The sequence below is a fragment of the Apiospora aurea genome (assembly GCF_038362705.1).
Source record: "Apiospora aurea strain CBS 24483 chromosome Unknown utg000001l_segment0_segment0, whole genome shotgun sequence".
In the NCBI taxonomy this organism is placed as follows: Eukaryota; Fungi; Ascomycota; class Sordariomycetes; order Amphisphaeriales; family Apiosporaceae; genus Apiospora; species Apiospora aurea.
The window spans coordinates 7,024,566-7,037,840 of record NW_027117388.1 but is presented as its reverse complement, the minus strand read 5'-3'; the positions used below and the strand labels follow the sequence as shown (position 1 = coordinate 7,037,840).

General features: G+C 51.7%; 5 protein-coding genes across 5 annotated transcripts; 4 read left to right on the top strand and 1 right to left on the bottom strand.

Moving 5' to 3' along the window:
• Positions 1–458: 458 nt before the first annotated feature.
• On the top strand, positions 459–1,244 carry PG986_002144 (uncharacterized protein; the record flags this gene model as incomplete). Its single annotated transcript, XM_066838366.1, has 1 exon — positions 459–1,244. The coding sequence occupies one exon, from the start codon at positions 459–461 to the stop codon at positions 1,242–1,244; it is 786 nt and encodes a 261-aa protein (XP_066707259.1).
• Positions 1,245–2,187: 943 nt separating this feature from the next.
• Positions 2,188–3,306, top strand: PG986_002143 (purine and uridine phosphorylase; the record flags this gene model as incomplete). Its single annotated transcript, XM_066838365.1, has 2 exons — positions 2,188–2,438; positions 2,553–3,306. 2 exons carry the CDS (start codon positions 2,188–2,190, stop codon positions 3,304–3,306), a joined length of 1,005 nt encoding a protein of 334 aa, XP_066707258.1.
• A 1,140-nt stretch (positions 3,307–4,446) lies between these two features.
• Positions 4,447–6,045, top strand: PG986_002142 (uncharacterized protein; the record flags this gene model as incomplete). The annotated part of the gene is made up of 6 exons (XM_066838364.1): positions 4,447–4,717; positions 4,813–5,084; positions 5,148–5,355; positions 5,410–5,441; positions 5,506–5,706; positions 5,761–6,045. The coding sequence occupies 6 exons, from the start codon at positions 4,447–4,449 to the stop codon at positions 6,043–6,045; spliced, it is 1,269 nt and encodes a 422-aa protein (XP_066707257.1).
• An 854-nt stretch (positions 6,046–6,899) lies between these two features.
• PG986_002141 (uncharacterized protein) lies at positions 6,900–8,065 on the bottom strand (the record flags this gene model as incomplete). The annotated part of the gene is made up of 3 exons (XM_066838363.1): positions 6,900–7,432; positions 7,504–7,573; positions 7,643–8,065. The coding sequence occupies 3 exons, from the start codon at positions 8,063–8,065 to the stop codon at positions 6,900–6,902; spliced, it is 1,026 nt and encodes a 341-aa protein (XP_066707256.1).
• Positions 8,066–10,708: 2,643 nt separating this feature from the next.
• Positions 10,709–11,659, top strand: PG986_002140 (cytochrome c oxidase polypeptide VI; the record flags this gene model as incomplete). The annotated part of the gene is made up of 3 exons (XM_066838362.1): positions 10,709–10,905; positions 11,170–11,215; positions 11,420–11,659. 3 exons carry the CDS (start codon positions 10,709–10,711, stop codon positions 11,657–11,659), a joined length of 483 nt encoding a protein of 160 aa, XP_066707255.1.
• Positions 11,660–13,275: the final 1,616 nt, after the last annotated feature.

Genomic DNA, 13,275 nt, shown 5'->3' with positions numbered 1-13,275 from the left:
GTTCGAAAATTGGAAAACAGAAGGGGGGGTTCCCGTTGGGGCCGCTGAGGTCGGGGTTGGGATTGTTGGTTTCCCATCATATTAGATGGCGATGAATCGAATAGGGGAGTTAGGTGGCTTTCCAAAGGTTGTTCAGGGAACGGTAAAATATCTTTAGAAGAATAACACAGAGTTTTAAGCGGTTTCTGTCTCTGATGGCGGGTTCAGAATGGAGAGCAGAAGAAGAAGAAGGGAAGAGGGCGTATAAACAATGTCGGTTCCAACAGGGGGTCATGCTAAAGTACGTTACATATGCGAGTACTTTGTCATCGCCACCATCTCCTATTGCGATGCCTGGATATTAGCACTGTGCATGTACTGCTTACTTAAATCTTAGAGCGCATGTCTCTGAGCTTTGCTGGACTTTACCCTCCTAATCTTCACAACAACAAGTGGGAACTTCAAGCACAGCCGACAGCATGGCGACTGGGATCACAAACCAAAGCATATTGCAAACAGATCTTCAAGGCTACCCAGCAACATTCAACGATGTACTCCGCAAAGACCCAGGGCGCAAGGGCTTTTGGGGATTGGTTGACAAAATCAAAATTCTACCAGACGGCTGGAGCAACAGCGTCTCACTTTCCCTGATGGTACACTCTATCCAATGGCACCCAGCTTTACCCAAGTGCGACTCCTTGGCTATCCCCGTACATGATGTGTACCTTGTCACTGTGCCACATCTTGGATGGCCAACTTCCCTCAGACACTGGTCGCTCTATTCCCAGGGCTGCTTCTTCCATTTAGTGCTGCAGGAAGACCGCCCCTGTCTGCAGCTCGACCGCTTCTCAGAGGAAGAGCTGAAAGAAGAGCTGGAGGACATTCAGTGGCATGCTCGATGTGACAGTATCCATCTCTGGAATGATTTTAACGGAAGGTATACGCCCATGATTGCATACCATCTGGGTCAAACTCGGTTCGATTCGACACAAATCGAGTCTCTGGCCCGTTTTGTTTCCTCGCAATTCACCAAGTATACCCCAAACCGAATGAACTGTCACCTATTCGCTATGTCGCTGGCGAACAGAGTCATTATGACAAACAGTGGTGGCACTGTCTTTGTTGGAACGAGAGCACAAATCATTCATTGGGATACGAGCCATGGTGAGCAGCCACCACCTTTCAGCCTGGAAACGGGGTACCTATTAAGGGCGCCGAATCGAGGTAAGTCTGAAGAACCCCATGATAAAGTCTTGAACATTTAGCTAATATCAAAATCGGGTGCTCAGATATGTCAGATCGATCGCATCACCACTTCATTAACCTTCCCGGGTTAGTCTCAGATTTAAGATACAATTCAATCGCCAGATCCATTGCGAGACTGTATCTTTACGGACCCTTATCTGTCAGGAGCTTCGACCAATATGGGCGCCATGCATCGTTGCTGAGGCACGTGTTTACCCTTCGTTTGGAGCGTGTGGGTGAGTCCCTACATGGGATAGCAACAGCGGTAAAGGAGTTCTCCGAGGACATTGCCAAAGGCGATTTGTCGAGCGCTCTCCGCGGACGACGGACATCGGCACTCCAGACGTACGAGGAGATAGTCACCAGCGCAAAGAATGGTGATCGGGGTTCACAATTTCTTTTACCATTACATATATTCTTCTTATCAATCACTGATGAGGAGGATGACGAAGTTTCGGTCAGATTCAAAAACAGAGAGCAGGCTCAAATATCACGGGGTACCTAGGTATGGGTCAATGGAAGCTGGTAAATCAAGAGCAGCAACTGAATGTCAGCACTAAATCCTCCGATCCGGCTCCTTGTCGGGTTTGCGCACAGTGTACATGCTACAGAGCTTGTGGTCTGATACCAACCGATTATTCTGATTGATCTTCCGGGTTGATCACTTGCCGATGCAGCTGCAAGCCAAGTCACCTCGTCAAGCCTGGCTGCCACGGCTAAGTCTCTTGGGCCAACCAATCACCAATGGCTGCATCCAGCGTTGCATCCTGCTTGCTTACAGGTCTACACATGGTGGCGCAGCCAGCCTGAACTGAGCTGGTCCGTAATGTCTCCAAAGGCACCCTGCCCGGCATCCCTATCCTAGTTTCTCAACACGCACATGCATCATACCTGATTCCTAATATGCCCATGTTATAATTGAGACCTTCCAATCGATATAGTACCAGGATCCGACTGCCAGCCATGCCTGACATAGAAAAGTACACGGTTGGCTGGATATGTGCAGTGGAGCCTGAATACGTTGCTGCCCAGGAGTTCCTCGATGAGGAGCACCCTCGATTGAACTATCAAGATGTCAACGATAACAACATCTACACACTTGGTCGCATCGGGGAACATTATATCGCTATTGCTTGTCTTCCGCTCCGAAATTACGGCCTTGTCAGCGCTGCCAACGTAGCGAGAGATATGTTACGAACATTTACCAATATCAGGTATGTAGTCATTTTTTACTTACCTAAGGTACACTCCTTGAAATGATTCCAGGATTTAGTGAGCTTTCTACCATCGTCAGTATTGACTAAAACGTCTCAATTTGGCGTTGATAGGTTTGGACTGATGGTCGGAATCGGCGGTGGTGTTCCTACCTTCCACGATGTCCGTCTTGGTGACATAGTCGTGAGCTCAATCGACTACGAGAAGGGCGCCGTATTTCAGTATGACTTTGGCCGGACTGTGCAGGACAAGGAGTTCCACACGACAGGATACCAAGACGCACCTCCTCTGTTTCTCCAGGCGGCAACACAGGACCTCAAAGTCAAGTATAGGAGGCGTGGTCATTCAATCGACAAGGATATCAAGGACATTCTCGACCACAACCCACGGCTGCAGGAGGAGTATTGTCGGCCTACGACGGACCGCTTGTACCGCAGTGACTTTTCCCACGCCGGTGGGCTTCACGAAAAGTGCGCATCAAGTTGTGACGAGACGAACCTCGTCATGCGTGAGCCCAGAGCCAGATATGAAGACAATCCGAAGATTCACTATGGTCTCATCGCATCAGCAAATCAGGTGATGAAGGATGCGAGCGTACGGGATGCGCTGGCTAGGGAGAAGGGCGTGTTGTGCTTTGAGATGGAGGCGGCCGGGTTGATGAACCATTTTAAATGCCTGGTCATTCGCGGGATCTGCGATTACGCGGATTCCCATAAGAACTCGGAGTGGCAGGGATACGCAGCCATGACAGCGGCAGCGTACGCGAAGGATCTCCTGAACGTGGTCGCGCCCAACAAGATATTGGCCGAGAAGAAGCAAGGCAGCCTGTCCCTAGCTAGCTGCCCTGAACACTTCTCTTCCTTCTGAAGTACTGTCTTCAGCCAGAAGTTGGAAGACCTGAATTGCTTAGCTATAGGTACACAGATAGCTAATGATCTACCAAAGAGGGAGCTTCACTCAGAAATCTTCATAAACAAGTACTACATACGTTAGTGACATTCAGTCTAAACTATGTTCGATATGGCTCGCACTATATAAAATACCCATCAAAAGTCTCAGTAACAAAAGATACATACATTGATACTCTATGATAATAAAGCTTCAATTGAGGTATGATGCTACGTTCAGGAATTGTTGGCCAGATACGGACGACGCTGCAGGTGCAGTGTGTCTCTTCTGCAGCAATGGCTGAAAACATCCCCTGGTCAATCCCTTTCCTCCTATTCACAGCCTAAACCTAACCCTTCTAACCCAGCGCTGCCAAGTTTTGCGACGTATATATTTCTTCTATCCTAAGGGAATAGAAGTATGTCTTGTGAAGACGGTAGGCCTCATATTATCTCGATGGAGACAAGATAGAGCAAGAAGAACTTTTCTCGTCCGGAGAAACGGCTTGTAGCCTAGACTCCTGCGCTTTCTGGTCATCCGCACCAGTTTTATCGCTGCGTTGGCAAATCTTGGAACATGTTCGACCTCTCAGGAAACATAACCAGTGGAACTGTGCACTCTAGTGTAATATGTTTATTTTCTGCGTAACCCAGGACTGTTCTCAGGGGTAGCTTACCCCTTGATAAATAATCGTGTTGTGCCAAAACAGATGCCAACCAAAAAGAAAAAGAGAGGAAAAGCCCACTGGGATTATACCATGGCAGCCAAAACGTGCTCTCTTGGAAGTTCTGGTTTAATTTCTGTTTCTTTCGTTGGCCCCTATTGTCGCATATGACCAGCAGGGTCTTTAGGAGAGCGTTGCAAGTTGTTTCACTACCTCAAAGCCCGCCATAGTCGCAAAAGTATTCAGAATAATCTCTGCGGTGACCTGGCAGGTTCCAGCTTTCTTTCTATGCTACATATATAATTTATATACATTAACTATATAGGAATTGTCTATTGACACTGTCATAGTTCCAAGAAGCAACCTGGACTACAGACATACAGGTACAGAAGGTTGTCATCTTCTACCATACAACGCCACACACAGTATTCTCGAACCAGCAAACACCACACACAATGATAAGCCCCGGTGAAGCCTCGACGTCCAAGTACGTGTGCAGCATTGACAATGATGCCATCGAGATCACCAGAACCGAGCCGCCCATACTTGGAGACTCGTGGCTGAAGATCCAGTTCATGCGAACCATACGCGTCCCAGACAATACCACAGAAACCTTAAAGCTTCCTCCGGGACTTGGCCGATTTGCCCTTTCTCAGGTCAGCAAATATGAGGACAATTTGCCCATCAATGTTTCCGCCAGAGGTGGCGTTTTCTTTATCATGCACCGTAAGTAGCAATCCAGTCGCGACCCAAAGTGAAGGAGAAGAGAGGGTAAATCGCGGGGCGGTTTGTCGATAATATGCGTCACTTCATTCACACAGCCAACGAGTCGATGTGGGTTTCCTTCAAAGCTCGAGACCCGTTCATGGTCAAGCTCTACGCAGGCGGTGTCAACGGTTTGTCCGGCGAATACAAGTTCGAGGACGCGGAAACCATCGTCCGCCGCCAGCACAGATACCGTTCCGGCCAACAGATCCAGGACTACATTGTGACGCCAGGACAGCAGTGGCTTGATGGCATCGCGGTCTCGCCGGGCGTGTTCCGGCAGTTCAAAGCTCTGCCTTCTGGCCAAGACTACAGCTTCAATGCCCTTGTAACTAACGAGTCCTTCGTTAGCGATCTCCAGTTCGAGATCACACCCCATGAGCCCGTCTAGTTCGGCAAACCTTTGCGCGCTTCCGAGAGCCTTTTCCAGCTGGGCGGAGAACATGAGGTCGTGGTCTATTCAGTTGGAGGAGGTGCTTTCTCCTTCTGCTGCGACGTGAATATCGAGGTGCTAGATATCAAGAAAGCCATAAAAAGATGGATTGGGATCAAACATGATGACATGACCTTCATCTATGATGGCCGACGTCTTAAAGACAGTATGTTCACCATAGGTCATGGTAGTGGCGACAGTGCTGACCACAGTTTTACAGATAAAACGCTATTTGATTATCAGCACCGAGACGTACGTGGAATTACGAAAAGGTGAATCATATCTGAGATTACAGCCTAACAATTTGTGTTTTTAGGGTGATTCCATCACGCTGGCGGTCCATCGTGGAGGCGATACGGGTGCAAGCTTCATAGAACATGAGCGCTCTGTGCAGGTCGCAGCAGGCGGGGTGGTTGAGCAAAATATCAAGAGAGACTGGCTGGACCCTAAGGGATGGGAACCGGAGCGTACCATCACCATCCCCGTCCATATCCTGAACCCCGAAGCGTATCTCCAGGTGACTCGCTGTGACGCGCCTGCATCTCCTATCCCTGACACGTGCCGTATCTAGGCCGGCCTGTCGCTATTCAATATAGGCCAAGCACATACCTTCCGTAGTGTTCAAAGCATTGTCAAAGCCAAGCGGAATTGGGTACGGACGTACGGCGTTAACAAGAATATGAACCCGCAACTGATCGAGCTCGGAGGGAAAGAAGGACAAGGCTTTGTTGCCGAGGATGACATCAATCCCGTCGTCAATCTCCATGGTGTGGTCGCCAACCCGGATGATCTAGTTAATTTCTGGGGACCGTTCCGCTATTTCCGCGTTTTGGCGGACTTGGAGAAGGAGCTGTAAGAATCCGAACCACCCGAAACGTAAACAGCGATTGTTGGCTTGTCTATCAGCCCAATGACGGCATTCATAGTACTTGCAGAGTAAGCCATGTCACTATTTCGGCGTCGGGTTGGAAGTAGGACGATGATGGAATAGATCGAGCGATGGAAAAGCTGGATAATGTATTCGCATTACAACCCCAAGAGCATAGGCCGACTGTATTGCGCGATATTGGGCCCCGTTGGCCAATTGCGTCGGACGCCAGAATGATGCGAAAATTTGATGGGTTTGCCATATCACATGGAGACAAGACAGGCCGATAGACCGTTCTGATTCCTTCATTGCTTCTTATTACCACCGCCTCTTCTATAAGCTGTAATAACCAATCGCGTCAGTGGCGAGAGGGCTTATTACAACACATTATGTAACAAAAAAGGAATATTGTCATGTAGCAGGTAGTTAAGAACCGTGACAGGTGTAATTCCACATCGTATAATTACACCCCCTGTTCTCAATCACCCCCGTGTTTTCCGTGACCATGCTGGATCGACTACTCCTCCTTTCCTCGTAGCCTCCAGATCGAGATCGTCCTGTCATACATATATCTTTATCTACACATACAAGCTCCACCGCATGCCGATTTGTTGACGTGTATCATCATGGGCACGTGAAGTACCTGTTCATCGCAATGCGAAATTCAGTAGTACATTGATGGGAAGTCGGGATCGCCACAATAGGGTAGGGATCCTCCAACGCCGACCGGGCGGCCGGTCGTTCACTGCATCCATATTTGGTGCAAGCAGTCGCTGATATTGCCGTTGCTCGCTCGCGTCGAGCAACTGGAGATCTGCAGCCTGTCGTATTCGGACGGGCATTTACGCCTTGCGGGATCGGGTCGAGCCGCCGTTGGCCTTGGCACCAGTCGCCTTGATGCTTCCGTGCGACGCAGAGGCGACGGTATGGGCATCGGGGACAGGGGCTTGCGACATACGTCGGACGGCCTTGCGCGCACTAGGGGCCTTGCCGTCCTTGGAGTAGGTGGCGAAGTAGAAGGAGATGAAGAGAACCAGGTAGGAGCTGAGCACGATAAGACCGGAGAAGGCCGCGAACTCCTCTCCGGCGCACTTTCCGTGGTTGGGCATCCAGGTGAAGTAGGTCGAGGTGAAATAGGTGTAGGACGCGTAGTAGACGAAGCCGAGATCAATGAAGAACTGGATGATCTGGAAGCGAGTGACCCACTCCTTCCACCAGATGCGGACACCTCGGGCACTCTGGAAGTAGTACCAGTACATGACGACGTGGACGGTGAGGTTGAGCGTGATGACGACCCACGAGACGGCGGTGTGACCAAGAAGCTGGGTGTAGCAGAGGACAGCGGTGGCGCCATGGTGGTAGGTGTGCAGGAAGGCTAGAAATGGACAATTAGCATCTACACCGCAGAAACATGGGGCGATGGTTGCGCGGGGGGAAATAACTTACTCAAAGGCTTCTTCTTGAGGAACAGGAAGACGGTGTCCAAAAGCTCGAGGTACTTGGTCAGGTAGTTGAGCTGTTGCGCCTGTTAGTTATCTTGTCGGGCTACGCGTAGGGACGCAAAGCGCGTTCTGTCGCAACTTACGTAGTACAGCACAACCAGAGGCTGGGTCCAACCGCCGTCATGGTCGCAGATGGCGAAGAAGATGCCCTTGCGGACAATGGTAGGGAGCAGCTGCTCGATAAACAGGGCCAGGAGGATTGCGCTGATAGCGGTCAGGTAGAAGTTGTGGATGATGAAGAGAGTCTTCAGCTTAAGAGGCTCTCTCTTCCGCATCAACTCGCGTCCGCCAAAGATTATTATATAGTAGATGACGACGAAGATGGAGGTCTCCTTGAGTGTCGACATGGGCGTGCGGCCGGCCTCGAAGCGAAAGTCGTCGGCGGGATAGCCCACGACGAGCTCGAAGGCCTTGTTGAAGATGGGCCATAGGTGAATGCCGAAGGGCCTGTCGAGGGTAGGCACAGGCCACGACTCGTACAGAGCCGCCTGGGAAGAACTCGCCATTGTGTGGGCGGTGGTGGTCGGACGGATGGGCGGGTTCAAAGTTCTAAACCAAGACTGCCAGAAGTGCTGGCGCGAACGGTCGGATACTCGAGGCACGCGACGGCGCGAGGAGGCAGGACTTTATTTGGCGGGTGGTGGTGGTGGTTCAGCACTATGTTGGGAGTGGGAGAAGAAAAAACAACAAACGTGGTCTGAAGGAGCGACAGGAAAAAATAAGCTAGAAGGAGAAAAGGGGAGCACCCATGAACAACAATTCAATCAAGAATTGCTCTTCTCTGCAGACGAGTATATGTAGCCTCGGCTGCCGTCGCGATCGACAAGAAGAAAAAACACGGGTTTGACTTTGCGGATGGGTGAAGATGGATGTCTATCTTCGGATAGTGGTGGCTTGTTGGTTTTTTTTTTCTTTGCTTCTCGCAGCCTGTCTCAACAAAAGGGATGGAACCTCGGGAAACTCTATTTGGCTCGACAGCGGCGGTACCTGCTGTATTTCGGTAAGTTAGGTATTTTGCTGACAGCTGGCTTTCCACATGAGCCAGGCCAGCAGGCCCTGGAGCTGGAGGAGAGCTGGAGCTGGAGCAGCTGGAGCGAGCGAGCTGGGCTGGTCGCTGGAGTAGCGATCGCTAGGCAGGTACCAATCGGCTAGCCGGACAGGGCGCCAGGCCAGCAAGCGTCGAAAAAGCACGCGCACCTGGATCTATCTCGACATACCCTGCTGTTCTCCACGATGGATGGACGGGCCCTGTCTGTGTCGGGTGGCCGCAAGAGGCCATTCGTCAGAGAAAGAATGCCGGGATCCGTACGCCCCGCGCCGATACGTATCGTCTTTTGCCGTGCAGCTGTTATGAATTGGGCTGTCATCCGCAGGCATTGGCCTAACAGTTCACAACTCGATAGCGGTGTCGCGCGTCAGCTCCAGCAGGGTGCGAGATCCCTGTCGGAATAGAATTGATCTAATTTGCTGCCGGGTGGATTGTTGCTAGGAACGCCGGCTGCACCAATAGCAGCCAGGCCTTTACATGCTCAATTTCCGTGTGCACGTGAAATGCCGTCTTGTGCATTGTACAGACAGGATCGACTTCCGAGCTCTCCGTTCCTTCTCGACCCTCAATGCCACCACGGCGCCAATAGGAAAAAGCCTTGAATATGCATCTTTAGGGGGAGGAGAGGCCGAGCATTCCACTTCTATATGTCGCACGCTATGCCCACCCAGAACGCCGTTCGCATTCGGATCAGATGGCCATGTATGTAGCATAGCAGCACGACCAGCACCAGCACCAGCAGCATGTGCCAATGCGGCTCTGCCAGTTGACGTGCAAGATGTCTGGTAGCATTCGGCGTTGCTACAGTACCTGCCACCAGTTAGGCTCGCTCGACTTAGGACTAATAAGGCCACATACTCCCTAGTGCGGCCTTGTGGAATACCTTCTACCTTCCCCCTGAACAAGCAGCAAGCAAGAGACAGAACACACACTGGACTTGGACGGGCTGATTGGCCAATTGGCCGCAAAAGCAGATGGTGCAGCCGGTTTGTGAGCCTCGGGCCAGCATCCGCCTCGGAAGCTGCGTGAACCTGCATACAAGAAGTGGGCGGGCGTTGGGGGCATCCGGAGATTGAGGGTTCGACATTTTGACAACTGTCTTGAACTCTGTCAGAGAGAGCGAAATAACCGATTATCACGAATCATGAAAAAGGAGAAGACATTTTCAAACATCTGCTGTACACACTTATTACTCCTACCACGATCGTACGAATGGACAAACGCCTCACTGCATGGTAGTACTTTGCGATGCATTTCCTAGTCCTAGTCCTAGACTACTACATGTTCTAGAGATGATGATTTAGATGCCTACATTATCTACGGGAGAAGAAAGCCTGGATGCGAGATGCGAGCTGGGTGTCCAGGCTTTGTCGATTCTGTATGTCCCGTGCTAATGCATCTGCATCGCACCATCGCACCATCGCATTTGCTTCCCGCCATGACGTTGGGGTTGTGGAATACCTACTACCTAGGTAGACCACTGGCTGCCGCTCGTCAAGTAAAAATGTTGGTCAGCCACATAGTCATTCGGACGCCACTATCAGTGTCTGCCCTCTAGCCACACTGCCCAACCAAGCCACCACACCTTATCGCAGCCCACTAAAGGTGGCAGCCTCAAGCCTCAAGCCTCAAGCCTCAAGCCTCAAGCCTCAAGCCTCAAGCCTCAAGCCTCAAGCCTCAAGCCTCAAGCCTCAAGCCTCAAGCTCAAGCTCAGCTGCTGCTTGCTGGGCTTCGGGAAGCTCCCACTGCACTGACTCTGGGCCACTGACAGCTCCGCTGGAAAGCTGGGGCTCAGCCAATCAACTGACGGCAATTGCAGAAAATCGGCAGCTTTTTCCTCCCTGTGAGGCCTAGTGCTTCCTTCCGGGCGCTGGAACGGCTATGGATTTGCTGCTGGTAAGCCTGAGCCTTGAGTTTCGGTTCCAACTCTCCAGCCCAGCCCAGCCCAGCCAAAGGCCTAAGGTTAACTCTCGGGCTCTGCCACGATAATTCTTTGCTTCAATTCAATCCCACCCCCCAATTCGTGCCAACCACCAACCAAACCCACGACATCACAATTCACCACCACCACCTCTCCGCTCTACCACAAACCTCCGTCGCCATGTCGGCCTCTCTTCTGCGCACAATCGCCCGCGGGCCCGCCAACTCCTTCTTCCGCGCCTACCGACCTGTCGCTGCCCCTAGCCGAGCCGGTGCCTTCGTCCCGGGTCTGATGGCCGGTTCCAGCCTCAACTTCAGCACATCCGTCGCCCGCCGCAGCGACGCCCACGAGGAGACCTTCGAGGAGTTCACTGCCCGGTGAGTCGATAGCCTTGATTATTATTTTTTTCCTTTCTTCTTCAATTGCCAATTGCGACGACAAAGTAAGGCCGGTGTATGGCCGGCTGGATGGGTCGCAGCGAAACGCTCTGGCTGTCGAGGGCGGAGTGAAATATGACGCGCCATATTCATAATCGAACCACCCCTCGACACCAACAACGCCCCAAAAGCTTCAGCCCACTCAATTGAGATGCAACACTACGTCTAGGGGCATCAATGGCTAATGCATAAGCTTTCCCATAGATACGAGAAGGAATTCGATGGCGTGCAAGACGTTTTCGAGCTCCAGGTGAGTCCTACTTTTCCTCCAAACTCTGCTCCCTCGGCATCGTACGATACAATCGCAGGGATCGCCCAACCGTTCGCCAAATCCGTCATGTCATCATCTCGAGCTCTCGTCTATTATACAGCATTCGACGAACCCCGATCCAATACCGCATTAAAAATACCAGAATCGTCCTGTTCGGCTAACACATAGTTCTCCTCGATCCAGCGTAACCTGAACAACGCTTTCGCCTACGATCTCGTCCCCTCTCCCTCCGTCGTCGTCGCTGCCCTCAAGGCCGCCCGCCGCGTGAACGACTACCCCACCGCCGTCCGCATCTTCGAGGGTATCAAGGCCAAGGTTGAGAACAAGGGCCAGTACGAGCAGTACCTCGACGAGCTCAAGCCCCTCCGTGAGGAACTCGGCGTCCTGCTGAAGGAGGACCTCTACCCCGAGGAGGCCAAATAGAGCGGGCGAGCGACAACCCTTTAGAATTTGCGTGAGCCCGAGTCAAGAAACCCCCGGCAGGATATACCTCGAAGAAAAATGAAGTACAGGGAGATTAATGGCATGGGGGAAACAAAACTTGGGTAAAGCAAGGGGGACAACTCCACCACCAGACGGCCGAGTCGGAAAGACTGTTTGCTTCGTCCTTCTTCCCCCTCCTCCGGATGAAGCGGCAGCTTGTGTATATGTCTACTATTTGGTACCTTTAGAGCAGCAAAAAGTTCCTTCAAGATGGACTTTTGGTGGCAGAGCAATTGTTTTTTTGAGAAATGTGGGTGGGGTGCGAAGACTTCCTAGACGGCGTGGAATATCATCATATCTCTTGTTCTCCCGTGTAAAGCATCAATGAGAGAGATCCTTTTTCAGTATTCCTGCATCGCAAGGGGGTTTGCACTACCCCTTATTCCCTACTGACTGTTTTGATCATTCGATTCAAGCTAGTTGACACGAATATTCACAGCCACTCACTCCCCGCCAGAGAAAGAACGAGGATCGGAGCAAGGGTTATGCCGTGTGCGGCCTTGGTAAAGCTCGCCGAGTTGGGAACTATGGGGTCATATGTGCTCAAAGCTATACCATCGGGCTCGGGACCGAGTTTGGCTGCGTTCATGCGTCTGCGTATGATGACATACGAGGGGAGAGAGTGGCAGGTCCGGTAGTCTGGGCCGAACTGGCCACCGGCTGGCCCTGGCCCCCTTTTCCCGATTTTGTTGGGATATCCAACAACCATCAACAACTTCTTCACACCGCTCCCGCACGGTTGAGGGGAGGATATATTAGTGATGGAGAAACCAAGCGGTCGAGAGGACCGGACCAAACGTTTTCTTTGAGGATCTTCGTGCGATATCTTCTGGATTCCTGTCAATCTTGAGCTTTCCGACTCAGATGCCCGGACGTTTCGGTAGGGATCTTTGACGGCGTTCTTGCTGGCTGTGCGTCCGGAGGGGCCGACGGCTCCGTCTCCGGGCTTGGCTGGGCTTGTCCAAGCTGACTATACTGATCACACTCCTAGATATCGATGCCTATCGGTATGCTCTCTGGGAAGTTTTAGGAGTCGGGTATTGTCAATGCGATGACTGGAGCTGTCCAGAAAAGAGGTCGAGGACAGACCTACCGCCAGCTGCTCCGTTGCTCACCAGGTGTCTCATTGCCGTTTCCACGGCTATCCCGGGACCGACTGTTCGCGGCGACCGCGAACCAGCAACATTCATTCACAAAATGGCAACCTCAAGATCACTACTAGTACTTACCAGCAACGACAAAGCAAGCACTGGGAGTTGCGAAATCACCATCACATCGACGAGGCCCGGCAGGTATATTTACGTAAAAAGATGGTGGAACGTACAATAAACACGCAGATCTATTCGCTGAGGCCCCTCTCATGGAAACCTTGAATCCAACTCCGTACCGAGTTGCTCGCCAAACCACCCCCCACGAAAGCCGAGAAGGAGACCTGCTAGAAGTAGACAGGTCGGTCGGTCGGCAGGCATGGGGGAAATATAAAAGGGTATTCCGCTGGGTATATCAGACCAGACATACGTTCCGCCCGCTGTCCGTCTCGGTCTCCATCTCTCTCT